At 44.4% G+C, this 27345-nt stretch overlaps 1 protein-coding gene across 1 annotated transcript in view; it reads left to right on the forward strand.

Moving 5' to 3' along the window:
* The first annotated feature begins 2915 nt into the window (after positions 1-2915).
* C1H3orf52 (chromosome 1 C3orf52 homolog) overlaps positions 2916-27345 on the forward strand; it is a 42317-nt gene continuing 17887 nt past the window's right edge. Inside the window, exons 1-3 of the mRNA XM_023551835.2 lie at positions 2916-3119; positions 13388-13517; positions 26578-26705. Coding sequence (XP_023407603.2) covers positions 2982-3119; positions 13388-13517; positions 26578-26705 — 396 coding nt within the window. The 5' untranslated portion in view covers positions 2916-2981. The remainder of the gene's footprint in view (positions 3120-13387; positions 13518-26577; positions 26706-27345) is intronic.

Genomic DNA, 27345 nt, shown 5'->3' on the forward strand with positions numbered 1-27345 from the left:
TTGGTTGGTTTTCTTCTGAATAGGTCCCTAAGAATTCAGGAAAATGGCTACCAAAAACTAACCAAACAATTTGTCTTCGAGTTGAATCCTACTTATGGGAGGAAAAACACTCCAAGTAGAGGAAACATTATATACAAAAAATTAGGAGTGGCACTGGAATGGGATAGGTCAGAGCAAGCCAGGACAGGAGCCTGGTCAGACCAGAGGGGTCTGTTAACATCGAAGCTCTGAGAAAGGAAGGAGGGATGACTATACTAGTGATTACAGGGGAAGTTATGTGTACAGATTCCTCTCTCTTTGCACCCCACTTTCAGTCTCTGCTCTGAGCCCTGGGAGCATGACCTCTGTCATGGATTGAATTATGTCCCCCCCCAAAATATGTGTATCAACTTGGTTAGCCCATGATTCCTAGTATTGTGTGGTTGTCCTCCATTTTATGATGGTGATTTTGTGTTGAGAGGATCAGGGTGGAATTGTAACACCACCCTTACTCAGGTCACCTCCCTGATCCAAGGTAAAGGGAGTTTCCCTGGGGTGTGGCCTGTACCACCTTTTATCTCTTAAAAGGTCCCTTTTATAAGAGATAAAAGGAAAGGGAAGCAAGCAGAAAGTTGGGGACCTCAAACCACCAAGAAGCAGTGCCGGGAGCAGAGCACGTCCTTTGGACCTGAGGTTCCTGTGCTGAGATGCTCCCAGACCAAGGGGAGACTGACGAGAAGGACCTTCTTCCAGAGCTGACAGAGAGAGAAAGCCTTTCCCTGGAGCTGACTCCCTGAATTTGGACCTGTAGCCTACTAGACTGTGAGAGAATAAACTTCCCTTGGTTAAAGCTGTCCACCTGTGGTATTTCTGTTATAGCATCACTAGGTGACTGAGACAACCTCCAGTCCTACATCATCAGAGCCCATGGGAGTCACTGGCAGGAGACTGGCATGGCAGGTGGGAGGAGGGAGGTCAGGGCACGGCGCTCTCTCCCTGCGTGGCCACGGTTCCATGGCCTCATCCTTCTGTGATGACAGATCCTGTCTGGAGGCTCTTAACCAGGCTCCAGTCCCTTTCAAGCCTAGGGGTGCTGATGGCTTCTTGCCGTTGCTGGTCCCTGGGTGTCTCAGCACCCCTTGTTGGTTCCCTTAACCTTGGCTCCTTCAGTAAAAAGCCTCTTCAAATATCCCAGCTGAGAATGCACCCTGCCGTTAGACCAGCGGTCAGAGCAGCGCAGGCAGAGCCGGCCAGTGCAGGCCAGCAGCCGAATAGCCGCAGTTACTACAACCCCATTCAGCAGGTAGTTGGAGTCCAAATGCAGACATGAGACTGGTGTTGGATGCCACCAGGTTGATTCCAACTCATAGTGAGTAAGCCCATGTGACAGGGTAAAACTGCCCCATAGAATTTTCTTGGCTGCAATCTTTATGGGAGCAGGTTGCCAGGTCTTTCTCCTGCAGGGCTGCTGGGTGGGTTCAAAGGGCCAGTCTCTCCATTAGCAGCCAAGTGCTTAACCACTGCATCACCAGGGCTCCTCAGACACGAGACTAGAGAAGGATGAACGATGTAAGGAATCTAAGCAAAGTGTCTGAATGATAGGCATAGAAGGTGCCAGACTTTTGGACCCAAGTCAACATCTTTCAAAGTGGAGCTTCTTTGTATGTTTCCTGTCCATGCCCCAGACTAGACTCAGAATCTGCTGTGTGTGTGTGCGTGCGTCTGTTTATAGGGGGTGATGTGCTCAAGCACCTGGAGGGTGGTAAGGAGGGAGCAAGTTTGCTCTGAACAGGAGCTTCAGAGGTGGGGCTTTTGGGTTAGCATATATTGTGCTTAGCAAACATAATAATTCTAGGCCCACTAAACCAGAAGTTCTGATCTATGCATGGAGTGTCAAGGAGATTGTGTGTGTGTGTGCTTTTTTTTTTTTTTTTTAATAAGATGGGTGAGGCCTGTGACCATTCAAAGGTAAATAATAATAGCCAGACAGGCATTCACTGTTCTCAGTGCTTTACTTACATCAGCTCTTACTCCTAGCAACAACCCCAGGAGGTGGGTACTACCATTGTGCCAGCTTGCCGGAAGAGAAATCTGGCACAGACCAGGGAGACACAGATCTCACAGTTAGAAACCTGCTGAGTGGGGTTAGCCCAGGCAGCCTGTAGCCAGAGCCTGCTGTTCTCATAATACTTGATACAGTGGCTATGCTTGAGCTGAGTCCCTGGGTGGTACAAATAGTTAACCAGCTCTGCTGCTCACTAAAGAGAGGGACTGGAAGGGTGGAGGTTGGAGTCTACCCAGAGGTATCTCGGGAGAAAGATTGGTGACTTTTGAAAAACCAGTCTTTGAAAACACTATGGAACACCGCTCTGGTGGCCACGAGTAAGAGCAGACTGGAGGGCAACTGGGGCTGGGGTGCCTGACTCTGTAATTACTAAGAGGAGGCAGTACCTTCGTGTGTGTTATTCATCTTCATATGTTCTTAATTTAGCACATGGCCTGGCACATAGCAGAAGCTTCATAGCTATTTTGTTGATTAAATGAATGGACTTTTGCTAGGTAGGGAGCGCTGGGGCAAGATCTGGCAACAGATAGCTCCCGGGGGTGGAATGCAAACTTTCTTCCGTGGGACGGTGCTGCCGGAGGCCTGTCCTTATCGCATGCCAACACCCGACCAGGCCCTAAGCTGAGCTCCTGGTTTGCATGCACCTGCACCAACAGGGAAAGGCATAGCAGGCAGAGCCCTGAACAAACCAGAAAAACCACCTGCCTCTGCTGCGGAGCCCACGGCCGGGCCGCCACAGCTGCTCTACCCGGCTTGCACGAGGGAGGGGCGCCTCCCGAGGCCTGGGCGCCCTCCCGCCTCCCCGCGGAGGTCTTCCCAGCAGCGCAGCCACGCCCGGTGGGTGGAGTGTGAGCCACGGAGGCACCCTGGACTCCGCACCCTCAGGTGTGTGGGTCCTGCCTCCCGGCGCGGTCTCTGGGCTCTCCTCGGCCCGTCCATGGAAGGGGCCACGTCCCCATCGTCAGGAGGTCAGCTGGAGCTCTCGGTGCTGGAGGAGCAGCCGGACGAGCAGGCGCCTCTAAATGGAGATATCCAGGTCATCCCTGCTTCTGCCGAGGAGCTCAGCGGGGCTCAGGTAAGGTCTCCTCGGTGGCGCTGGCTTTAACGCTCAGGCGGCGTTATTCGAGCGAGCGCGGTCTCAGGATCCCGGCCAGGTGCCCGGCTTGGCATTGACAGTTTCGGGTTTCCAGCCAGCTCTGCGGGCACAAGAAACCCCAAGAGGGTGGTGCCCGTTGGCACCTTCTAAATGGGGCGCAGGGAAGGAGTGCGTCTCTCCGGAGCTCGCTGAAGACCCCTCTGATCCCTGGGGCACTTCAGGAATCCGATGTGACCTGTGGCTGCTCTTTTCTTGAGTTCCCAGAGGCAGCGGTGACTTTTAAAAGGTTATGTAACTTTTAACTTAATTTGGTTTTTCAAGCAGGGAGAACTAGGTGACAGGTTGAATCTTCCCCTCTTCTTGGGAATCCCTTCTGTCTCCTTCTTCCCTTACTGCCTTGCACTTTCACCCACTCTGCTTCTTCCCCGCCCCATGCTCCACCTACTGCCACACTTCCTACCTTCTCCCAGCCCAGCTTCTTGACTTCACAGGAGGGCAGAGTGGATGGAGTCAGCAAGAACAAGACCATCTAGGGCTGGCAGTGGAGGACCTGTGATGGTGAACTTGAGCTGAACTTTAGATGAAGGGAAGTGATTTCAAAATATTTGTCCCGAAGAACAAGACTCATGTGCTTTCGCCTCTTCTCAAAGCCTAAGGGAGTCCCTGGTGAGCTCTTTCTCTGATTCAACCCTAGCAGTGACAGGAATGTTATTCATCTCACCAAATGCTTGTAAAGCAATGGGAACTTTGAATTTTATTCCATTCACCTTCTCGTTAACCCCTAAAATTGGCTTGAGGTGGACTGTGTACCAAACCAAAACCAACTCATTGCCATCGAGTTGATTCTGACTCATAGTGACCCTGTAGGGCAGAGTAGAACTGTCCCATAGGATTTCCAAGGCTGTAATCTTTACAGAAGCAGACTGTCACATCTAGGTTTGAGCTACTGACATTTCGATTTAGCAGCCAATTGCTTAACCAATGCACCACCAGGGTTCCCCTCAGACTGTGTACAGGGAACCACATATGTGGTACCAACCTGATCTTTCTAGGTCCACCCCTTTGGCTGCTCAAGTGTTGATTTCAGAGATAAGTGGGATGTTCAAAAATTGGAAGCATTGCTTTTGCTAAGCACTGATTCCTGGAAATACTATAAATCTTTTTTATAGGTACCCTGCGAGCAATCTGGTACCTTGATATTTGAATGAAATATGAATACAAAAAAAGAATGAAAGTTGCAAGTGGTTACAACTGTGGAATTGATACTCAAGTGCAGTGTCTAAGAATGGGACTATGGGAACACATGGTAGGAAGAACCAGAACACCCTAAAGACTCTATGGTTTGGATCTGAATCCAGATATCTGAGTTCTGTTGATGTCACACACAAGTAAAATTTTGCTGAGGTTAGATAGTTCAAGGACAGTTACAGCAGTACTTCCACAGGGAGCTGCCAGAGATCCAAGCTGGATTCAGAGGAGGACGTGGAGGGCGTGGAACGAGGGATATCATTGCTGACATCAGATGGATCTTGGCTGAAAGTGGAGAATACCAGAAAGATGTTTACCTGTGTTTTCTTTACTATGAAAGGCATTTGACTGTGTGGATCATAACAAATTATGCATAACATTGCAAAGAATGGGAATCCCAGAACACTAAATTGTGCTCAAGAGGAACCTATACATAGACCAAGAGGCAGCTGTTCAAACAGAACAAGAGGTTACTGTTTGGTTTAAAATCAGAAAAGGTGTGTGTCAGGTTTGTATCCTTTCACCATACTTATTCAGCCTGTGTACTGAACAAATAATCCAAGAAGGCAAACTGTATGAAGAAGGATGTGGCATCAGGATTGGAAGAAAACTTGTTAACAATGCACGTTATGCAGAGGACACAACCTTGCTTGCTGAAAGTGAAGAGGACTTGAAGTACTTACTGATGAAGATCAAAGACTACAGCCTTCAGTATGGATTATACCTCAACATAAAGAAAACAAAAATCCTCACAAATGGACCAGCAAGCAACATCATGGTAAACGGAGAAAAGATTGAAGTTGGCAAGGATTTCATATTACTTGAATCCATAATCAATGCCTATGGAAGCAATAACCAATAAATCAAATGCATTGAGTTGGGCAAATCTGGTGCAAAAGACCTCGTTAAAGTGTTAAAAGCAGGAATATTACCTTGGGGACTAAGGTTCACTTGACCTAAGCCATGGTATTTCAGTAGCCTCATATGCATGCAAAAATTGGGCAACGAATAAAGAAGATCAAAGAATTGATGTCTTTGAATTATGATGCTGGTGAAGAATATGGAATATACCATGGACTGCCAGAAGAATGGACAAGTCTGTCTTAGAAGAAGTGCATCCATAATGCTCCTTAGAACAGAGGATGGTGAGACCTCGTCTTAGGTACTTTGGACATATTATCAGGAGGGACTAGTCCTTGGAGAAAGACATCAGGTTTGGTAAAGTAGAGGGTCAGTGAAAAAGAGGAAGACTCTCAGTGAGATGGATTGACACAATGGCTGCAAGAATGGGCTCAAACAGCAATGATCGTGAGGATGGCACAGGACTGGGCAGTGTTTTGGTCTGTTGTACACACGGTTGCTATGAGTCAGAAGAGACTCAAGGGACCTAACAACAACAATAACAGTGAAAGCTTCACTATTAAAAGGTGTGTGCCTGAGAACAAGGGTCAAACTTCTGTATTTTCCCAGCTGTCAAATGCTAATGTAATGTGGCCACTTGGATTCTCTGAGGACTGGGAATGCCGTTGTGAAAATGGGTTCAGAGTAGAAAGCGCTAATCATACCAGGTGTTATAATAGTTTGGCACCTACCCAGTGGCAGTTGCTCCTTCATGATCTAATTACTTCCTCGTCAGTCACGTATACACAGGTAGCCTTGACTTCCTTGTGAGTTAGCATTGTAGGTCACTGAATAGGAAAGCTGTGGTGAGCGACTGGAACACAGTGAAGGTCAGGGGCTACATGAGCTCATGCAGAGCATTCCAGAAATGCTTTAACAGGAAAAACCTAAGAAAGAGAGAAAGAGAAACAAACAAACAAACACAAAACCACCTTTACCAAATATTCTAGTCATTCTCTGGTTATATAGAATAAGTTGAAGTGTACGTCAACTTGAAAAGTCAGTTAGTGTAGGGCCACTGGAAGTGTTGGCTGGAAAAGCACAGGGCTTAGATACTTAAGAGTTTTGTGTGTAGGTCTCCTTAAAGTCTGTATGAAGATTTCTGATTTTGAAATGTAGCTTAAGTACATGTGTTTTTATTAATCGTGTGTTTTGAACTTATCTTGTGCCAAACACTATGATACATAAATTCATTTAATTATTACAACAAACTTAAGAGGAAGGTGTCGGTGTTCTGAATTGAGAGATGAAGAAACTGAGACTCAGACGGGCTGCCTAACATACTCAAGTTCATATAGTAGTGGATCTGTGGTTTGAACCTAGATTTTTTTTAGACCTCAATTTATGATATTTATGTTGATTTATTATATATGTATATCTAAATATATAAAATATATGTAATATTTAGACATAGAAATATAATTTATGTATAATTTATACTTATAACTACTGAAATTATATATTACTAATGTGTTGGTATTGGTGAAGAATATTGAATATACCATAGACTGCCAGGCAAACAAACAATCGGTCTTGGAAGAAGTAGGGCCAGAATGCTCTTTAGAAGGGGGAATGGTGAGACTTCATCTCACATACTTTGGACATGTTATCAGGAGGGACCAGTCCTTGGAGAAGGACATCATGCTTGATAAAGTAGAGGGTTAGCAAAAAAGAGGAAGAACCTCAACGAAATGGATTGACACAGTGGCTTCAACAATGGGCTCAGACATAGCAAAGATTGTGAGGATGGTGTAGGACCAGGCGGTGTTTCATCCTGTTGTACATAGGGTCGCTATGAGTCAGAACCAACTGGACGGCAAAAGCTAAGTAATTTATAATTAGGTAATTTAAGTGAAATATGAAGGGTCAGGCAGCACATCTGTAATGATGAGGGGGCTGCAGGTGGATTGGCGGACGGGTAGATGGATGAGGGATGGGGAAGACTTGTGGCCTCACTGGGAAGGGAACATCTTTTATTGTGTGTACCTTTCTCTTTGGAAGGCTGGGCTGGGAGGATTATACAGAGGCAGTGGAAAGAATATCTATCCTTTCCTGATCTGGGTTCGGGGGTTGGGGAAAAGGAATATATAGTAAGCCGCTTAACCCCAGTTTGCCTGCCATTTTTGTAAACATGGCCGTATCATTGGGTCAGAAGTGAAAAATGATAGGGAGCAGAGTAAGACTGGTTTTCTTTTACACCTTATTACACAGGATTTGACCTCAGCTTCCTAATTGAAATTGAAAAAGTATTTTAAGTGATGGCAGCATAATTGGAGTAATAATAAATCAGTAAAGTGATAGTTTTGAGGCAGATAAGCGTTATTGGAATGAATGGGTTAGGTAAAAACTAGCCACACTGCTATACTTTGGACAGATGGTAGGCTTTAGGATGAGAATAAACTGATTCTTCTGTGTTTGGGGAAACCTTGGTGGTGTAGTGGCTAAATGCTACAGCTGCTAACCAAAAGGTCAGCAGTTCAAGTCTGCCAGGCGCTCCTTGGAAACTCTATGGGGCAGTTCTACTCTGACCTATAGGGTTGCTATGAGTCGGAATCAACTTGATGGCAATGGGTTTGGTTTGGTTTGGTTTATGTTTGGATCAAACAAGAAGTACATTAAATCCCACAGTGAAGATTATAAAATACAGATTTTCCTAAATGCTTAGAAACTTTCCCCTGATCTATACTACCTGTCTGTCAGTGGTGGCTTGTGTGTTGCTATAACACTGAACTGATTTCGGCAGAACTTCCAGGATAAGACAGATGAGGAAGAAAGGCCTGGTGATCAATTTCTGAAAATCGGTCAATGAAAACTCTACGAATCACAACAGTCCAGTCTGCAACTGATCAAGGGGCTGGTGGAGGACTGGGCAGCGTTTTTGTTCTACTGTCCAGGAGTTCGCTATGAGTCGGGGTCTGACTTGATGGCAGCTAACAACAACATATAATATCTGCTCCTTATTGAGCCAAAAAGAGGAATAATTTTTTGGATCCAAGAGGCAGTCTTACCATTCTTGCAGGATCCCATGTCATGGATTTAGATCCTTAACAGGTGGATGTCCAAAGGAAAGCCATAAAAAGTCTTGAGCATGTAATGCAATCATAGACTGTCAGAGACAGTTTGCAGAAATCTCTGAAAGGCCCCCGACAGAAGAACCTCCCAGTGGCCTCCCCTCCTGAACTGGAATTTGGGCAAGCGAATGAAGAAGCACTGATGGAAGCAGTGTGACTTTGTGATGCAGTTTTTTTTTTTTTTTTTTTAATTTTTATTGTGCTTTAAGTGAAAGTTTACAAATCAAGTCAGTCTCTCATACAAAAATTTATATATACCTTGTTATATACTCCCAGTTGCTCTCCCCCTAATAAGACAGCACACTCTTCTCCATTCTCTATTTTCATGTCCATTCAACCAGCTTCTGACCCCCTCTGTCCTCCCATCTCCCCTCCAGACAGGAGCTGCCCACATAGTCTCATGTGTCTACTTGAGCCAAGAAGCACACTCCTCACCAGTATCATTTTCTATCCTACCATCTAGTCCAATCCCTGTCTGAAGAGTTGGCTTTGGGAATGGTTCCTGTTTTGGGCTAACTGAAGGTCTGGGGACCATGAACTCTGGGGTCCTTCTAGTCTCAGTCAGATCATTAAATCTGGTCTTTTTACAAGAATTTAGGGTCTGCATCTCACTGCTCTCCTGTTCCTTCAGGGGTTCTCTGTTGTGTTCCCTGTCTGCGCAGTCGTCGGTTGTAGCCAGGCACCATCTAGTTCTTCTGGTCTCAGGCTGATGGAGCCTCTGGTTTATGTGGCCCTTTCTGTCTCTTGGGCTCATAATTACCTGTGTCCTTGGTGTTCTTCATTCTCCTTTGCTCCAGGTGGATTGAGACCAACTGATGCATCTTAGATGGCCGCTTGCCAGTGTTTAAGACCCCAGATGCCACTCTCCAAAGTGGGATGCAGAATGTTTTCTTAGTAGATTTTATTATGTGAATTGACTTAGATGTCCACTGGCCTTCGAATCATTCAGTTTATTCAGGAAACTTCTTTGCTTTTGGTTTAGTCCAGTTGTGCTGACCTCTCCTGTATGTGATGCAGTTTTGAGGAAGGCTGAGCACAAACCTACTACAGTGTATCAGAGGCTCTCCACTCAGAGCATATTGGGACCTTCAGGGAATTTCTAAAAAATAGGAATTCATCAGTTGAACCTGATGTGCAAACAGCTGAGAAGCCCAATACTCTATTGTTTGGTTGAGAGTGGCCGAAGGCCATTTTGTAATACCTTAAAGTCTGTGAAGATTACTTATTCAAAGGATAATGGTCGATGGTCTCTATCTTGGCTGAGGATAGTACAATCAAGGGGACCAGGCTGTAGAATGGCAGCTTTGGGCAGAATAAGAAGAGGGATTTCCTACAGATGTTATTGTTAGGTGCCATCGAGTCTGCTCCGACTCATGGCAACCCCAAGTACAACAGAATGAAATGTTGCCCGGCCCTGCGCCATTTTGACAATCGTTGGTATATGCTGGAATCTATTGTTGTGGCCACTGTGTATTTTGAGTGCCTTCCAACCTAGGGGGCTCATCTTCCAGCACTATCATGGACAATATTCCGTTGTGATCCATAGGGTTTTCATTGACTAATTTTTGGAAGTAGATCACCGGACCTTTTTTCCTAGTTTGGATCTAGAAGCTCCACTGAAACCTGTCCACCATGGGTGACCTCACTAGCATTTGAAATCCTGGTGGCATGGCTTTCAGCATGACAAACCACTGTAGTGCTACAAACTGACAGATGGTTGGTAGTCCTAAGGATGAAGGCTATGTAATTCTGAGCAGTTTCTCCAGGAAGCTGTGGAGTAATGGTCGTCTCCAACAACAAGAGTCCTGGTTTAGACTCTCTAAGGGACAATGTAGGTGAAGGCACAGGGGGCTGAGGGGTGCATTGAGACTCACTCAGTGGTTCATTTGAGATTCCGGATTGTTTCTCTTTGTACTAATCTTTATGGTTCCACTTGTCACTTGTATAAAGACTGAAAATGACACTGAGTCATTTGGGTCTCAGGCGCTCTGTAAATGGGTAGGTAGGGGTAAGGTAGAGATATGTTTTTGCCTCCTGAAAAGCTAAAGGTTCTTTGTACTAGGACTTTTTTTTTTCTGTCTTGTGACTTTTAAGCCCTTGGCTTTAGGCCAGTTCTGTAGTCTTCAGGTGGGGCTGAGAAGTGGCTCTATCCCTGGAATCCGGAAACACACTAACCTCAAGAAGGCTTTCCTCTGTCCAGATATCCCCAGGCCTTTGCTGGTCCCCTCACACCTGTGACAGGCTGGGCCCAAGAGTCAGAGTGTAGTGTACTCAGGGGCTCCAAGATTTGACCTTCACTCTAGAAGTTCTCAAAACACAGTCTTGAAACTTGTAGAGCCCTTTATAACTAAGGAACACACATTTATTACATGCCACTGGCCTATATGAGGCACAATTGAGGGGTGTAACAGGGAAGTCTGAGAACTCAACCCTCCCTCTATGTGGTTTCAGTTTACCTGGGAAGATAAGGTCAGTATCTATACTTGAACCTGAAACTAGACAAGGCAGTCAGTGGCAGCGGCGTATGAGCTGTGTGGGTAATTCACGTACTGCGAGATCTCTCTGTGGCCAAGGTGGTAGGGGAAGCCTTGAAAACAGTGAGATTTGATCTGGTTCCTGAAGGATGCGTAGGCTTCAGACCAGAGACCTCAACCCTGGTGAAGCAATTGATTCCCTTTTGGGAGTTCGAAAATACGAACCAGGGCCTCTCCCTAAGTCCCCTATGATCTGGTCCACTAGGTCCCAGTGGGGCCTAGGCATCTGTAGTTTAAAATCCTTCCCAGGTGATTCTGATATGCAGCCAGCATTCTCGTTGTAAGCTGCCTCGAGTCGGCCCCCCGACTCATAGTGACCCTATGTGCAACAGAATGAAGATGCTGCCCTGTCCTGTGCCACCCCCATGATCATGTTGCAGATAGGACCGTTGTGAACCAGAGGGTTTTTAAGGGCTGATTTTCAGTAGATTGCCAGGCCTTTCTCCCTAGTCTGCTTTAGTCTGGAAGCTCCTCTGAAACCTGATCAGAATCATAGCAACATGCAAGCCTTCACTGACAGACAACGAAGACTATGTGTGAGGTGCTTTTGGACCCAGGTTTCCATCATGAAAGGCGAGAAGTCTACCACTGAACCACCAATGTCTCTTGCAGCTAAGCTTGGGAGCCTCTAACTTACAAAGTTTTAAGTGTTGTCCTAATGTGGGCTAACGGTCTCCTTTTCTGATGGCAGCCACCAAAATAAAGTTGGCAGGGAAAACTGGTGTTGATCTAGAAGCGAGCCTCACTAAGTGAGGGCTGTTGCTCTGCGGGGAAGGGGAACCATGAAGTAATAACTGAGTATTGGTTGCTCCCATTTGTGGCTTGTTGAGTTCCTAGTATTTGTTCAGCAGCTGCTTCGTGGACGTTAGTTTTAGCAGCCGCCCTGTGAGCTAGACTGGTTATTTATATGTGTGATAGTTGAGGACATTGTGGCCGCCAAGTTTCAGTAGTTGCTTAAAGTCACAGGGCCTGTAAGTGGTGTATCTAGGATTGGAATCCCAGTGTGTCAGATGCAGAAACACATGTCACACCATTTCCTGTGGTCACCATCTCGTTGTTGGTTGCTGTCAAATCGGCTCTAGCTCATGGTGACGTTATGTAAAACAGAGCAAAACGTTACCTGGTCCTGTGCCATTTTCATGGTCTTTGGTATGTTTGAGTCCATTGTTGTGGCTATTGTGTTAAGCCATCTCATTGAGGGTTTCCCTCATTTTCCCTGACCCTCTGCCAAACAGGGTGTCCTTTTCTAGCAATTGTTCTTTACTCACGACATATCTGAGGTGAACAAGCAAACGTCTCCCCATCCTGGTCTCCAGGCAGGGATTATCTAATGCTGCAGTGGGAGGTAGGAGAAGCATCATGGGCCTTTTAGGGGCCCATGGAGGCTGAGAGTGGGTGCCCCCATGACAGCCAGGCATGCTCATACCCTGGAGTCTACACTGTGATGCTGGGAGCCTGAGACACAGGGAGTCATACTGCAGGGATCAGTCCTGCCTGATCAATCTGAATCACCTGTCTGAAATGAGGGGATACCTGACTTGAAGGGCTGTTAGGATTAAGTAAAATGGTGTTGGTGCTCAGTAAACCATAGCAGATTTTAATCATTTTCTTTGACATTGCATTCTGCCTCACCACACCCGCTGCAGCTGATGTCCTAATGCCTCCTTTCCCTTCCAGGACTTTGTAGACAGAGTCTGGGCCACCACAGGAGTCTCTTAGCCTTCTGTTGGTGTGTCCAATCTAAACTACACATCATTTTTCTTACTAATCTTAAACTCAACTTTTGTGATCCAAACCCTTCAACAGCTCCTCAGTACATACCAAATTAAGTCCAAATTCCTTAGGCAGAGCTCAAAACCCACTCAAATATGCTCCAAGTGTTCACTGTCTCTAATCTTTGCTCTTGTCACCCCCCTCTGAAACCCACATTTCATTCAGACTAGACTGCCTGCTCGTCCTGTTATGGGTCACACTGTGAGTGTTCTTTCCCTCATTTGGAATGCCTTTCTCTATCCATCCTTCAAAATCCTGCCTGTCCTCCTTGAAAGCTTTCTTCACCTCCCCAGCTCAGAGCCCCCAGAACATTTTCTTGCTAATGGCCTTGCGAAATTGCCTTCTACCCTTTCTATGTATTTGTAAACTTGACCCCAGTAGAGTATAAACCCCCTGAGGTCAGGTTTCTGCGGCTTTCATTTATGTATTCCTGACCCATCTTAAAAAAAAAAAAAACAGTTGCTGTTGAATCAACTCCGAATCATGGCAACCCCGCAGGTATCAGGCTAGAACTGTGCTCCATAGGGTTTTCAATGGCCGATTTTTCAGAAGTAGATTGGTAGGCTTTTCTTCTGAGGTGCTTCTGGGTTGACTTGAATCTCCAAGCTTTTGGTTAGCAGCTGGGCCTGTTAACCATTTGTGCCACTCAGAGATTCCTAGCAGTTACTAAAACATGTTTGTTGAAATCAAGTGACTGTCTCACGAACTTCCTGTTTTTTAGGCTATCAAACAAAGCCCCTGGAGCTCCTGCAATAAGACTTTGGTGGGAAAGTGTAAACTGTGGATGGTCATTGCCTCCATTTTCATCAGTCTTATTATAATCATCATCATAAGCTTATGTCTTATTGGAGGTAAGAGGATTTAAACACGAGTAAGTTGACATATTTTGAGAACTTTAGTGCTTATGATTTACACTGAAATGGAGGGTGGACTTACTGCTGTGTCATTATTTACAGCATCAATTTGAAATTGTCTTGAAATATTTTGTATGTGTGGGAGATAGAAATGATTCTTTCTTTTATTTTGTTTCTTTGATAATCTCTGGAAGAAGCCTTGAGACCAGGTTTGTAACTCCTAACTCTCCCACTGGTCTTCGGAGTAGAGTTGGATCTTGAAGAAGTTTCTTAAAATTTTAATGTACTTCACTAGTTTGTATTTTATTTATATTTCTACGCCTGCTTGCTTGAGATTTTTTTCTTTAAAAAGTTTTAAAATTAGAGGTGGAGCCAAGATGGCAGAGTAGTCAGATGCTTCCTGTGGTCCTTTTTACAACAAAGAGCCAAAAAAACAAAGCAAATCAATTATATATGACAATCTAGGAGCCCTGAACATTAAAGATAAAGTTGAGGAGTCAGACTGAGCAGCAGGGGGACGGAGAGACAGTTCAGAAGTGGCAAGGATTTGCCAGACCTGAACTGGCCAGCACCCTGCAGGCTGGATTGGCCAGTGTGCATGGGCTGAGGCAAGCAGTAGTGCTTGGGATGCATTTTCCATAACGGGAGAAAATGAGCAGTAGAGAATTGCCTCAAGCCTCTGGAACCAGGGAGAAGCGACACTCCATCGGCAGAAGATAAGTACAAGTGTCTAACCTACCACGTGAATCAAAAAACCCTTCCCCGCCTCTGGGAAGTGCCTCTCTCCCATTTACCTGCTACCTCCCTGCTCTGCTCTGGGTCCTGGTCTGGCTTCAGTGATTACTGCATCCCCTTGGCCGGTAGTAGGACCTATCATGCATCCCGAACCATTCTCCTGGCTTTGGAGAGAGAACAAATTAACAAACAGGAAAAAATAATCTGCCAGCTCTCCTAAGCTGGGAACTCAGGGCACAAACAGCTCCTTTGCCTAGGCACAGGCATAAGGGGTTCATGGGCTTTGCCTTTCACCCCTGCATAGACCTGTGTGGGCCCATTTCAACACTGTAGGCCCTCATTAGCACAGTATGACAGGATATACACCTGAAGCCTAATTTCAACTGCAATAGCTATGGGGAGAGTGGCAGATTTGTGACATTTGACACTGCCCTGCCCATTAGCTGAGTCCTCACCTACCCACATCATGGGCCTGAGGACTGGTGGCTCCACCCACTGTACCTAGCCACCTGCTACAGGGGTCCAAGAATAAGTGGTGCCTCCCAGTCCTTACAGCCAACAACATTGGGTGCCCCAAGTCTGGCTGCAAAACCCACCCACCCACGCACTCTAGGGAACAGGGTTATACCTTCCACCCAGATACTCAGGGGCAGCTGTTAGCCCCCTGACTTGCTCAGCACATGACCCCTTACTCCAGTCAGTTACCTGTGCCTACTCCAATCACCCCTGCCCATCTAGGATTGTGGTGAGAGCCTGCATCACACATTCAGTGACCAATGACCTGGACACCTGAACTGAATTCACACAAGAAAAGTAAATGGATTTTTGGGATTGCATACCTAGTAACAGCTATCGCTACCTGGTGACAAGACCTGAGAGCTTCAAAGACAACAATAATAAAACTAGCTTACACAACCAGCCTATTTGGGCATATATATAAAAAAAAAAAAAAAAGCAAGAAGTTAGGACACAGTAAGCAAACATAAAATATATAAATATAAAAAGTTATTGATAGCTCAGAGACAACAGTCAATATCAAATCACATAAAGAGGCAGACCATGATTGCTTCAGCAAGCTTCCAAAATAAAGAATAAAGAAACTTTCCAGAGGAAGGTAACTTCTTGGAATTACCAGAGGTAGAATTCAAAAGTTTAACATACAGAGTTCTTCAAGAGATCAAGAAGGAGATCAGGCAAAATGCAGAACAAGCCAAGGAACACAGAGACAAAGCAACAGAGGAACTTAAGAAGGTTATTCAAAAGCATAGTGGCAAATTTAACAGGCTGCAAGAATCCTTAGAGAGACAGCACACGGAAATCCAGAAGACTGACAATAAAATTTCAGAATTAGACAACTCAATAGGAAGTCAGAGTAGAATTGAAGAAATGGAAGTCAGAACTAGTGAGATTGAAGATAAAGCACTTGACACCAAATTATTTGAGGAAAAATCAGATAGAATTTTAAAAAAAAGTGAAGAAACCCTAAGAATTATGTGGGACACTATCAAGAGGAATAACCTATGAATGATTAGAGTCCCAGAAGGGGAGATAACAGAAATTACAAAGAGAATTGTTGAAGGTTTGTTGGCAGAAATCTTCGCTGATATTGTGAAAGATGAGAAGATATCTATCCAAGAAGCTTATTGAACCCCACACAAAGTAGATCCCAAACTTGCCAAAACCAAAGATAAAGAGAGAATTTTAAGAGCAGCTAGGGATAAATGAAAAGTCATCTACAAAAGAGAGTCAAAAAGACTGAACCCTGACTACTCAGCAGAAGCCATGCAGGCAAGAAGGCAATAGGATGCTATGTATGAAACCTTGAAGGAAAAAAATTTCCAGCCAAGAATTACACATCCAGGAAAACTGTCTCTCAGATATGATGGCAAAATTAGGGCATTTCCAGATAAATAGAAGTTTAGGGAATTTGCAAAACCCAAACCAGAATTACAAGAAATTCTAAAGGGAGTTCCCTGGTTAGAAAATCAATAACATCAGATAACAACCCAAGACCAGAACACAGGACAGAACAACCAGATATGAATCGGGATAGTGAAGTCACAAATAAATCAAAGCTAAAACACTGAAAATAGGGAAACAGATGTCAATATGTAAAAGATGACAACAACAACAAAAAAAAAAAACAGGGACTAAGTAATGTAGTCGTAGATCTTTCATATGGAGAGAAAGTCAAAGTGATATTGAGAAATAAAAGATTGGTTTAAACTTAGAAAAACAGAAGTAAATATTAAGGTAACCACAAGGGAAACTAACAATCCTACACATCAAGGTAAAAAACAAGAAAAACATAAAGACTCAGCAAATACTCAACAAAAGTGAAAAGGATGAAATGAAAATATGTAATGAAAAATAACTCAGCACAGAAAATTAAGTGGAACAAAAACTGTCAACAACACACACACACAAGACATCAAAATGACACCACTAAACTCATACTTATCAATAATTACGCTGAATGTAAATGGACTGAATGCACCAATAAAGAGACAGAGGGTGGCAGAATGGATAAAAAAATACGATCCATCTATGTGCTTGCCTATAAGAGGCACACCTTGAACTTAAAGACACAAACAAGCTAAAACTCAAAGGGTGGAAAAAAAATATATCAAGCAAAGAACAATCAAAAAAGAGCAAGGGTGGCAATACTAATTTCTGATAAAACAGACTTTAAAGTAAAATCCACCACAAAGGATAAGGAAGGACAGTATATAATGATTAAAGGGCAATACACCAAGAAGACATAACTGTAATAAACATGTATGCACCCAAAGACAGGGCACCAAAATACATAAAACAAACTCTAACAGGATTGAAAAGAGAGCGTCATAATAATAGTAGGAGACTTCAGCACGCCACTTTCGGTAAAAGTCAGAACATCCAGAAAGAAGCTCAGTGAAGATACGGAAGATCTAAATGCCACAATCAACCAACTTGAATTCATAGATATATATAGAACACTGCACCCAAAAGCAGCCAAGTATACTTTCTTTTGCAATGAGCAGGGAACATTTTCTAGAATATACCACATATTAGGTCATAGAGCAAGCCTTAACAGGATCCAAAGCATCAAAATATTACAAAGCATCTTTTCTGACCAGAAAGCCATAAAAGTAGAAATCAATAACAGAAAAAGCAAGGAAAAATAATCACACTCATGGAAACTGAACAAACCTTGCTCCAAAACTACTGGGTTATTGAAGATATTAAGGATGGAATAAAGAAATTCACAGAATCAGATGAGAATAAAACATTTCCTACCAGAACCTTTGGGACACAGCAAAAGCAGCGCTCGGAGGTCAACTTATAGCAATAAATGCACACGTCCAAAAAGAAAAACGGATCCAGAATGAAAACATTAACCCTACAACTCGAAAGAATAGAAAAAGAACAGCAAAAGAAGCCCTTGGGAGCCAGAGGAAAGCAAATAAGATTTACAGCCCTGGAAACCTTATGGGGCTGTTCTACTCTGTCCTGTGGGGTCACTACGAGTCACAATTGACTCCACAACAATGGGTTTGGTTTGGGTTTTTGCAATGTATAAATACACCATGCTTCAGTGGGCAATCATTTGAATTTCAAAATAAGAAAAAAGGAAGTTGCTTGTGGTTGTATGTGGTAGCGATGGTAGAGGAGAGAGAACTCTCTGAGCTGGCGTACTCTTGAGGGTGAACCAGCCTCCACGAAGATTTCAGTTGAACTGGGCTCAGTAACACACTCAGTCACAGAGTGAGAGAGAGTAAGAACGGGGCATGCCTGAGCCTCTGCAGGGGGGTCCCGGGAATTTTCTTCAGGAGCTGCATTTGCCGTTCGCCTCCTGTTCGCCCTATTGACTCAAGACTCTATAGTCCCTGAAGGAAACGTTTATGATGTGCGCTAGCCTCCAACATGTGAGTTTCTTGAGTAGGCACCATGTTTACTTGGTTATTTAGGGCATAGTTTAGGTGGGATGGAGGATTTTTTGAGGCTGTAGGCTGGTTTTAAGGTAGTAGTCATTGTTGGTTGCCCTTGAGTTGACCCCAGCCCATGGTGACTTCACGTGTAGAAGAGGAAGTGTTGCCCAGCTCTGCGCCATGTGCATGATCATTTGTACGTTTGAGTCTGTTGTGGCTGTTGTGTCAATCCATCTCTTTGAGGGTTTCTCTCATTTTCACTGACCCCCTACTTTACCGAACATCATGTCCTTTTCTAGCAATTGGTCTTTCCTGACGACATGTCCAAAGTAAAGAAGTCGAAGTTTTGTCAGCCTTGCTTCTAAGAAACATTCTAGTTTTATTTCTTCTAAGACTAATTTGTTCTTTTGGCAGTCCATAGTTTTAAGGTAGGGAGAAGTTGCTAAGAATACTGCACCGCCTCCGTCACTCTAGGACAGCAGTGGTGCCAGCACTGATATTCCCGCTTCATATCGCCTCCCACTTGTGGATGTTGAAACTGAGGTTGAGTGATACTGTATCTTATCACAGCTACTCGGTGCTACCCTGAAAGTTGACTGATTTGTCTCTCAACATCTGTAACAAAGGATGATGCATCAGATTTCCTTGGTTTAATATTCAGGATTCTAAAGCACAAGACCCAAGAGCAGTCTTCCATTCTCATACAGTCATCTGACCTCTTCAACTCACGAGGAACAATCTGTAGAGGAAGGCCTTCCGTCTCTTCCTCAACAGTTTTTCAGAAGACGTGAAAGTTCACAGAACAAAATTCAGGGAAGACTTTTCTCACATTTGTGTGCAAAGCTCTTTTTCAACTGGATTGTCAATTTGTGTTTTAACCCTGCAAGGGAGATTTTTCAAACTTTTTTTTTTTTCCTAAATCAGAGAAGTACTTTTATTTTACTCTGCATCTCAGCAGAGGTGGGAGGAAATGCCCACAGGGCAAGTCATGGTAGGCAGTGGGGTGTGCCAAAGACAAAAAATGGTGGGAGAGCCCCCGCTCCCCCATCTCAGCCTCACCAGGAGCAGCTCTGATGGCACTTCTGGGATGACGATCTACAATAACCAGCCGCTGCCTAATTACCGAGCCCATTGATAGGAACCATATAGTTTCAGAAATTCTGAGTACCTTCTGGAAACTGTGTGGAAAACACTGCTGCCTGGGGGAAAGGCACCTTTGGGAGAGCTGGGCTGACCCATCACTCTCTGGATTCATTGAGAAGCTCAAGTTCCTCAGGAGCTATATTTATCATTTGTCTTCACTTCCCCTCCTCCCCACCCCTTCATCTCCGGTCCGAAGGGTCTAGAGTTCCCAGACCGAGGCTCAGAGGTGGAGGCGTTACAGTTGTGGGATTGGATGGACTCAGAAGAGGACAATAAACACATGCCAGAAAGGAAAAAGGAGCTAGTTGGGGAGGGGACAGTGGGGCACTAAGACTGTGGTGCCTGGTGGAGAGGAGCATTTTGTCATTGACATCAGTAAGAATTGCGGCACGTGGTGATGATAAGAAGCAGACCAACCTTTGGTTGGTTTTATTACTGTTGTTAGTACTCTGCTGACTCCGCAGCCCCTTATTGCCTGTGCCTGGAATGGGCTGCCTCACCACTCTGCGCTTGCTAGCCTTTGAAAGGATGTCAAGTTCAGGACCTCGGGCTCAGCTTAGGGCGTTGAGTAGGGGCTTGCAGACAGGATATGGAGGCTAGGCCAGCATTCCACCTGGCTCACAGCAAACATCAAAAGTCTTTTGAAATGGCCACTTTGATATGCAGAGCTTGGGGAATCCTGTTGAGCATGGAGGCCTAGTTTTGTCCCAGCACTTTAAGAGCAAGGTCTTAATCCATCCTGTCCTTCTCCCTAAGGAATTATACGTTCTTTGGTGGAAAGGTAAAGGGAAAAACGAAACAAAACAAAACAAGAACACCTTCTCTGTCTTTCTTGAAGTCTTTTTCTTTCTGGATATGGAGAATCAGTTAAGCATCCTCCAGGGTTTTGCTTTCTGTGCTGATTTCCTCCAGCAGGGAGTGGAGAGGCCTGAGTAACACCTTACAAAGAAACCCTTCCTTGGTTTGGGCAAAAAAATTAAATGCTGCAAAAACCTAACTGTGACAAGTAGGTGGATGCTTAGAAATGGGATTTAAAGGTGACCACTTAAGACCTTCTGGGGATACTCATCTGATAAGTCCAGCATTGCAGACTCCTGCCTGACCCTGTTACTGTCTGCATAGGTGGCCCTTCTGCGAGGAGATGTGAGCCCTGGGGCTGAGAAGTGACTCTGTGGATTTGGTTTGCCCTTGAGTGGAGAAAAAGGACCATGTCTTATGATATCACATGGTCCCGGCAGACAGACGGGTTTCACAGGGCAGTGCTGCCTGGTATAGAGTGACTCATGGGAAAATCCAAGGCAAACAGCATTCAGAAGCTCTAAGCTACCACGGTCCTTGGGTGCGGAAACATGATAGCAACTCTGTAGTCCCAAACCAAAGAATCTGATGCCATCGAGTTGGTTCTGACTCATGGCGACTCATGTACTACAGAGTAAAATTACTCCTTAGGGCTTTCTTTTTTTAAAATAATATTTTGTTTTGTTTTTGGTGAAGGTTTACACAGCAGTTTAGGCTCCCATTCAACAATCTCTAAGCAAGTTGTTCAGTGACCTTGGTTACATTCTTCACAATTCAGGAACATTCTGTTTCCATTCTGGTTGTTCTGTTTCCATTTATCTAGTTTCTCTGTTCCGTTACATTCTTATCTTTATTTAAAAGTAATTGTGGACCATTTGGTCTCATATAATAAAAGAGAAAAGCCGGTTGCTCTCTAGTCAATTCCTACTCATTGTGACCCTATAGGACAGAGTAGAACTGCCCCATAGAATTTCCAAGGATGGGCTGGTGGGTTCGAACTGCTGACATTTTGGTTAGCAGCCCAACGCTTAACCACTGAGCCACCAGGATCTCATATAGGTGATTTTTAAAAAAGAATCACAGTGCTTTTGGGTGATATTCATGATTTTTGAAGCCAATTTGTTATTTAGCTACAAGATAACCTCAGGGGTTGGTTTCGGTTCAAAGTTTGAAAAGTATCTCAGGGCAATAGTCTTGTGGATCATATCACCAGGCCTTTCTTCTATGATGTGACTGGGTGGGTTTGAACTGCCAACCCTTAGGTTAATTAAAAACAAAACAAAGCAAACAAACAAAAAACTGTTGCAGTCAAGTCAATTCAGACTCATAGCGACCCCATAAGACAGCAGAACTGCCCCATGGGGTTTCCAAAGAGTGACTGGTGGATTCGAACTGCTGACCTATTGGTTAGCAGCTGTAGCACTTAACCAGTAAGCCGCCAGGGTTCCTTTTAGGTTAATAGTCAAGTGCAAACCATTTCTGCCACTCAGGGATCTTCTTTAGTCCCAGTACCTGGACATTCTTTGCATATTCCCTTTTCTGTTTTTCTCTCCTTCAAGTCTCAGATATTTGTCCAACTTATCATGGCTGGCCTCTTCACCTGTGCTCTCCATAGGATCCCCTCCTGCTTCTTCTGTGGACCCTCAGTTGTCCCCATCTCTCTCCAAGCATCCTCAGCTTCTTCTCAACTGAGGCTTCTTTAAATTGCTCACCTCTTCTCTTTTAAGACAGTCTTTCATCAGAATTACTTGCTACTTCACTTAGATATTTTTCTCTTTCTTCCTTCATTAGCAAATTACTTGAAAGAAAGGTCTACATTTGGACCATGCCTCCTGCTCATTCCTAAACCACTTATATCTTTTGGTCCCAAATTGTTCTTCCCCTTCCTTTAAAAAGCAGTTGCCATCCGGTGATTCCAACTCATGGAGAATCCGCGTGTGTTAGAATAGAACTGTGCTCTGTAGGGTTTTCAATGGCTGATTTTTCAGAATTAGGCTACCAGGTCTTTTCTTCCAAGGCACCTCTAGGCGGATTTGAACTGCAGACCTTTTGGTTATCAGCCGAGCGCATCAACTGTTCTTCCCAAATTCACCAGCAATTTCCTTATCATGAAATCCAATGGCTTTTCTCCCATCCCGTCTTATTTGCACCCTTCACTTCACCTGCACTGTACTTTTCTGGGTCTAAGGCAACTCCTATAGCTTTGGTCTCTTTTGCTGTTTCTGCCTTCTCCTTCACAATGTGGGTACCTGAGCTTGTCCTCAGCCCTCTTCCTTTTCTCATTCTTCATTCTTTCTCTTGGAGAGCTCATTCCCTCCCAGGCAGAGACTGTCTCCTTGAGGAGGTTAACTCCTAGATCTGCAGCTGGACGCTTGTCTCCAGTTCTAGTCATGCTCTTTCCAAGAGATTTCTATCTGGAAGTAAATATCATTACCTCAAATATCATCCATCTAGAATTACTATTCATTTATACCCCCTTCGCCAATTATCTCACCCTTTAGAGTTTCACGTGAATATTGAGACTGAGGAGGTTCCTTTCAGCTCTGCTACCATCCAGTTGTATAACTGTAGGCGAGCTCCCTGCCCTCCGGGCCTCAGTTTCCAGGCTTGTAAAATGTAAATGATTCCTGAGTCTGAGTCTGTAAACGTAGGAGCTTATTAGCTTGTAGATCTGAATTTTCTCTAAGTCTCAGGTGTCTTCATTTTTTTTTTTATTAACTTTTATTGAGCTTCAAGTGAACGTTTACAAATCAAGTCAGTCTGTCACATATAAGTTTACATACATCTTACTCCGTACTCCCACTTGCTCTCCCCCTAATGAGTCAGCCCTTCCAGTCTCTCCTTTTGTGACAATTTTGCCAGTTTCCCACTCTCTCTATCCTCCCATCCCCCCTCCAGACATGAGATGCCAACACAATCTCAAGTGTCCACCTGATATAAGTAGCTCGCTCTTCATCAGCATCTCTCTCCCACCCACTGTCCAGTTCCTTTCATGTCTGATGAGTTGTCTTCGGGGATGGTTTCTGTCCTGTGCCAACAGAAGGTCTGGGGACCATGGCTGCAGGGATTCCTCTAGTCTCGGTCAGACCATTACGTATGGTCTTTTTATAAGAATTTGGGGTCTGCATCCCACTGATCTCCTGCTCCCTCAGGGGTTCTCTATTGTGCTCCCTGTCAGGGCAGTCATCGATTGTGGCCGGGCACCAACTAGTTCTTCTGGTCTCAGGATGATGTAGGTCTCTAGTTCATGTGGCCCTTTCTGTCTCTTGGGCTCTTAGTTGTCGTGTGACCTTGGTGTTCTTCATTCTCCTTTGCTCCAGGTGGGTTGAGACCAATTGATGCATCTTAGATGGCCACTTGTTAGCATTTAAGTGTCTTTATTTTTAAAGTAATATTTAACTTATAAGGCTGATTTGAGGATTATATGAGATAATGTCTACACAGTGCTTAGAGGAGTGCTTTACATCATACTTCATAAATCACTATTATTCTTCCTGTTACCCAGGCTTGATATCTTGAAACTGCTTTTGATTTCTTCTTCTCTCCCCTATCTAATTACCAAGTCTTGTTAATCATTCTTTGGTAGCGTCTTAATAGCAACTTTCCTCATCGAGTACCTACATTGGTCAAGGCATATGTTGGGTGTGTTACGTGTGTTGTTTCTCATCTTTACCATTACCTACAACGTAGATGTTAATATTTCTTTTCAAGAAATAGCCTCAGAGACTTACATGACTTGTTCAAGTTCACATGGCTAATAAATAGTGGAGCTTGGGTTCCAACTAGTTCTGGCTAACTTTAAAGCCAGCTTTGTTGCCACTTTCCTAGGCTTTCTTGTTCACCCCTTCCTGCCTGTTCCTACTGCTGTCAGCAAAAATTGGTCTTTCATAGTCTTACGCCCAATGGCCTCTCTGCCTCCAGTCTCTCCCCGTTCCATTTCATCCCATACATCACCACTACATTAACCTTGCATCAGTGCCACTCTCTGTCACCTGCTGAATGACAGCTGGTATTTAAGGCCTCCCCCTCCAGCCTCATTCCTTATACTTCAGTTGAAGAGCTGTTCTCATTTTCCTCCAGTGGACCTTGTATTTTTTTAAAAAACATAATTTAGCTACATGGAAAGTGTGCCCAGATTAATTCTCATTAGTGGAATGAAAACGCTCCTGACTGACTAAGCCTATTATTGTTGTTGTTCTTATTATTTTAGTAAACACAACTAGTTGCTATATCTTTGCACACATTCGTTATTTGGAAAATACACACTAAGTACAGGTCGGTTGCTTTTCAAACTTGGCATCTCTTCTTGGTGCCCTGGACGTTAGCAGTTTATTTGAATCCCATATGCACCTTCTGGCATCTCTGTTCCTTTCTGAGGCCTGGATGCCTGCTGTGGTAATCTGTGCTGGGGGGTGCAGGGCACAGAGGTATACGTTGCCACTTCAGTCAAAACCATTGAAAACTGACAAGACTGAGTGTTGGGTGTGGGAAAATGGGTGAGCCTATTATGAGCGTTATGCAGCCGTTAACATAATCTTGGCAAGGCATTTCAAGTACTTGGGGATTGGTTTTTGATATTTTAAAGAACAGCAGCAAAATACTCAAGAGAAATAAACAACAGCCATGACAAAAAGCAGGGCGCAAATTACCTAATTATGAAGACCTCGAATATATCATATAAATGTGTATATGTGGCAACAGGGGGTCCTCTTGATTGAAGAATTGTTCATTTTTTTTCTTTTTTGCTTGGCAACAATTTCCTATACTTTGCAAGTTTTCTGTAATGAGGGTAAAACTCTTATGATCAGACAGAATGATGTGAGGACTTACACCAAATGAGGATGCAGGAAAATTCTCTGTGCTGGAGGTCCCCAAGGCCACCCCCAGTTTAATGATTCCCTAGGAGAACTCAGAGGACTCAGCATATTGTCATACTCACAGCTATGATTAACTACAGTGAAAAGATACAAAGCAAGACCAGCAAAGGGAAAAGGCCGTGGGGTGAAGTCCAGAGGAGACCAGGTGCAAGCTTCCAAGAGTCCTCTCACAGGGATGCATTTAATTCCTCTGGCAGCCAGCTGTGACAACACGCGTGAAATGTTGTCTACTAGGGAAGTTCGTTAGAGACTCAGTGCCCAGGGTTTTTACCGGAGCTAGTTTTTTTTTTTTTTTTTAGTCACAGAGGCAGCATCTGCCTAGCATGTACCAATACTACAGACTCCTAGAAGGAAGGCAGGTGGCTACCATAAACCACTTGGTTCATACAAACATCTGAGGTACATTTTTACGAGCGGGTGGTGGGAAGCCTCTGGAAATCCAGGTTCCCAAACACCAGGCGGCCCTTGCAAGCAGGTCTTTCTAAGGCTAGCGGTCTCAGGTCTCTATATCCACTCTTTTCTGCACATCCCTTTCTTCTAATGCCTCACATTTCCAAATTTCTCATGGAATTAGCACTAGGAGTCTTACTTGTTTTCACCTGCCTCTCACCATAAACACTAAATTTATTCTTGTATGACCTTTTCAAAGTCCAGTAAAAGAGGCTGATTGCTGTGATGTTTGGAGCATGGGATTTGAAAGAAAGGTCTGTGCCATGCGAGCACCTGGCTCTGCCCACCCACGCCTTTCTCAGGGCCAGTGAGGTGCCCTGTGTGGCCCAGCCAGTGAAGCTGGTGTGGGGCCTGGGCTCCATTCCTTATACCACTGGTGCCAGCTTCTAGCTCCTGGCTCCCAGCTTTGTGTGTTTTTTCTCCTTCATTCTGCCTTCTTAGAAATCAATGAGCTGGCAGTCATTACAACACAAGCAGCAACAGAGAACCCTCTTTCCGAGAATTTAATTCCTGCACCCCCTGGGGCTCTGAGTCTCTGGTTTCCCTTCTGCAAACAGAGTGTGTCAGCATCCCTCCCCATTGGGACACACTCCTGAGGAATGAGTTCACATCCCTGCCAGGTCTCCCCGGGAGATTTCAGGAACCTGGGTTCACAGTCTTACCTCTGTAAGTTCCACAATGCCACTGCCTCCTCATGGGTCTTTGATGGCACAGAACTGGAAGGTGATGCAGTGAGGTTACTGGGTCCCGTATTTGCCCCCCGCCACCCATTGTTCACCTCCATACTGTCTCCCAGCACCTGCTTTCGACACCTGTGTGTATATTACTAACTGCAGGCTCAGTTTAACAAGGAAGTTCATGTCCTTCCTGCCCCATCCTGTATGTATTGGAATCTGAGATTTTTTAAAGCATAAACCAAACAAACACAACTTTCATCCTGGTGGAGGCAAACCGCTGTCTGTGCCCAGTTTTCCTGAAAGGAGAAAGCATTTCTGTTTATGCTTGTTACGGTGTCCAGGATGTATTTGTCACACATGTGTCTCTCTCTGTTTAAGTGTAGCAGTCATCAGAATAAATGAGTTTCTTATTTTATGTGTGTGTTTACATAACCTTAATTTCTATTTCCACCCCCATGCTCTTTAGCAACTTACATCGATGAAGATGAAAATGAAATACTTGAATTATCATCAAACAAAACATTCTTCATCATGCTGAAGGTTCCAGAGGAGTGTGTTACTGAAGAGGAATTGCCTGGCTTGCTCCTTAAAAGGGTAATTATGTCTTACGATTGTTTACTGAGCTTTTAACATCAAAGTATGTAAGTTCTAGTAGAACCCTTGGCCTAGAACTATGCAGTAAATAGCTTCAGTCTGGACTTTTCATCTGGATTTTGGCAAGCACTTATGCTTAGACATTTGCCTCTAGTGCAAAGCTGGAGGCAAGAGCCCTGGCCTTGGGTAAAGGCATCTTGGTAGACAGTGTTCTGTTTACTTACTTTGATCTTATATTTGCTTCATCCTGTGGTTCACTGAGGGTCTTTGACGTGAAAAATAACATGCCTAGTGCAAGAGACATTTAATTTGTGTCCTCAATGGATCATAGTCCAAGTATAAACCTGTTGAACCTGTTGCCGTCTAGTTGATTGTGACTTATAGCCACTCTACAGGACACAGTAGAACTGCCCCATAGGGTTTCCAAGGAGCAGCTGGTGGATTCAAGCTGCTGACCTTTTGATTAATAGCTGCACTCTTAACCATTGCACCTCCAGGGCTCCAGTCCAAGTACAGGATATTAAATGGATAGTTTAAAAAAAGTATGGTATGTTCTGCCATGACGTTCACCCAATGTGTTATTCAAGTACAAAGGAGGGGCGTCGAAACCATTTGAGGTGGAGATGGAGGCTTGGAGAGC

This window comes from Loxodonta africana, chromosome 1 (assembly GCF_030014295.1).
Source record: "Loxodonta africana isolate mLoxAfr1 chromosome 1, mLoxAfr1.hap2, whole genome shotgun sequence".
Lineage (NCBI taxonomy): Eukaryota > Metazoa > Chordata > Mammalia > Proboscidea > Elephantidae > Loxodonta > Loxodonta africana.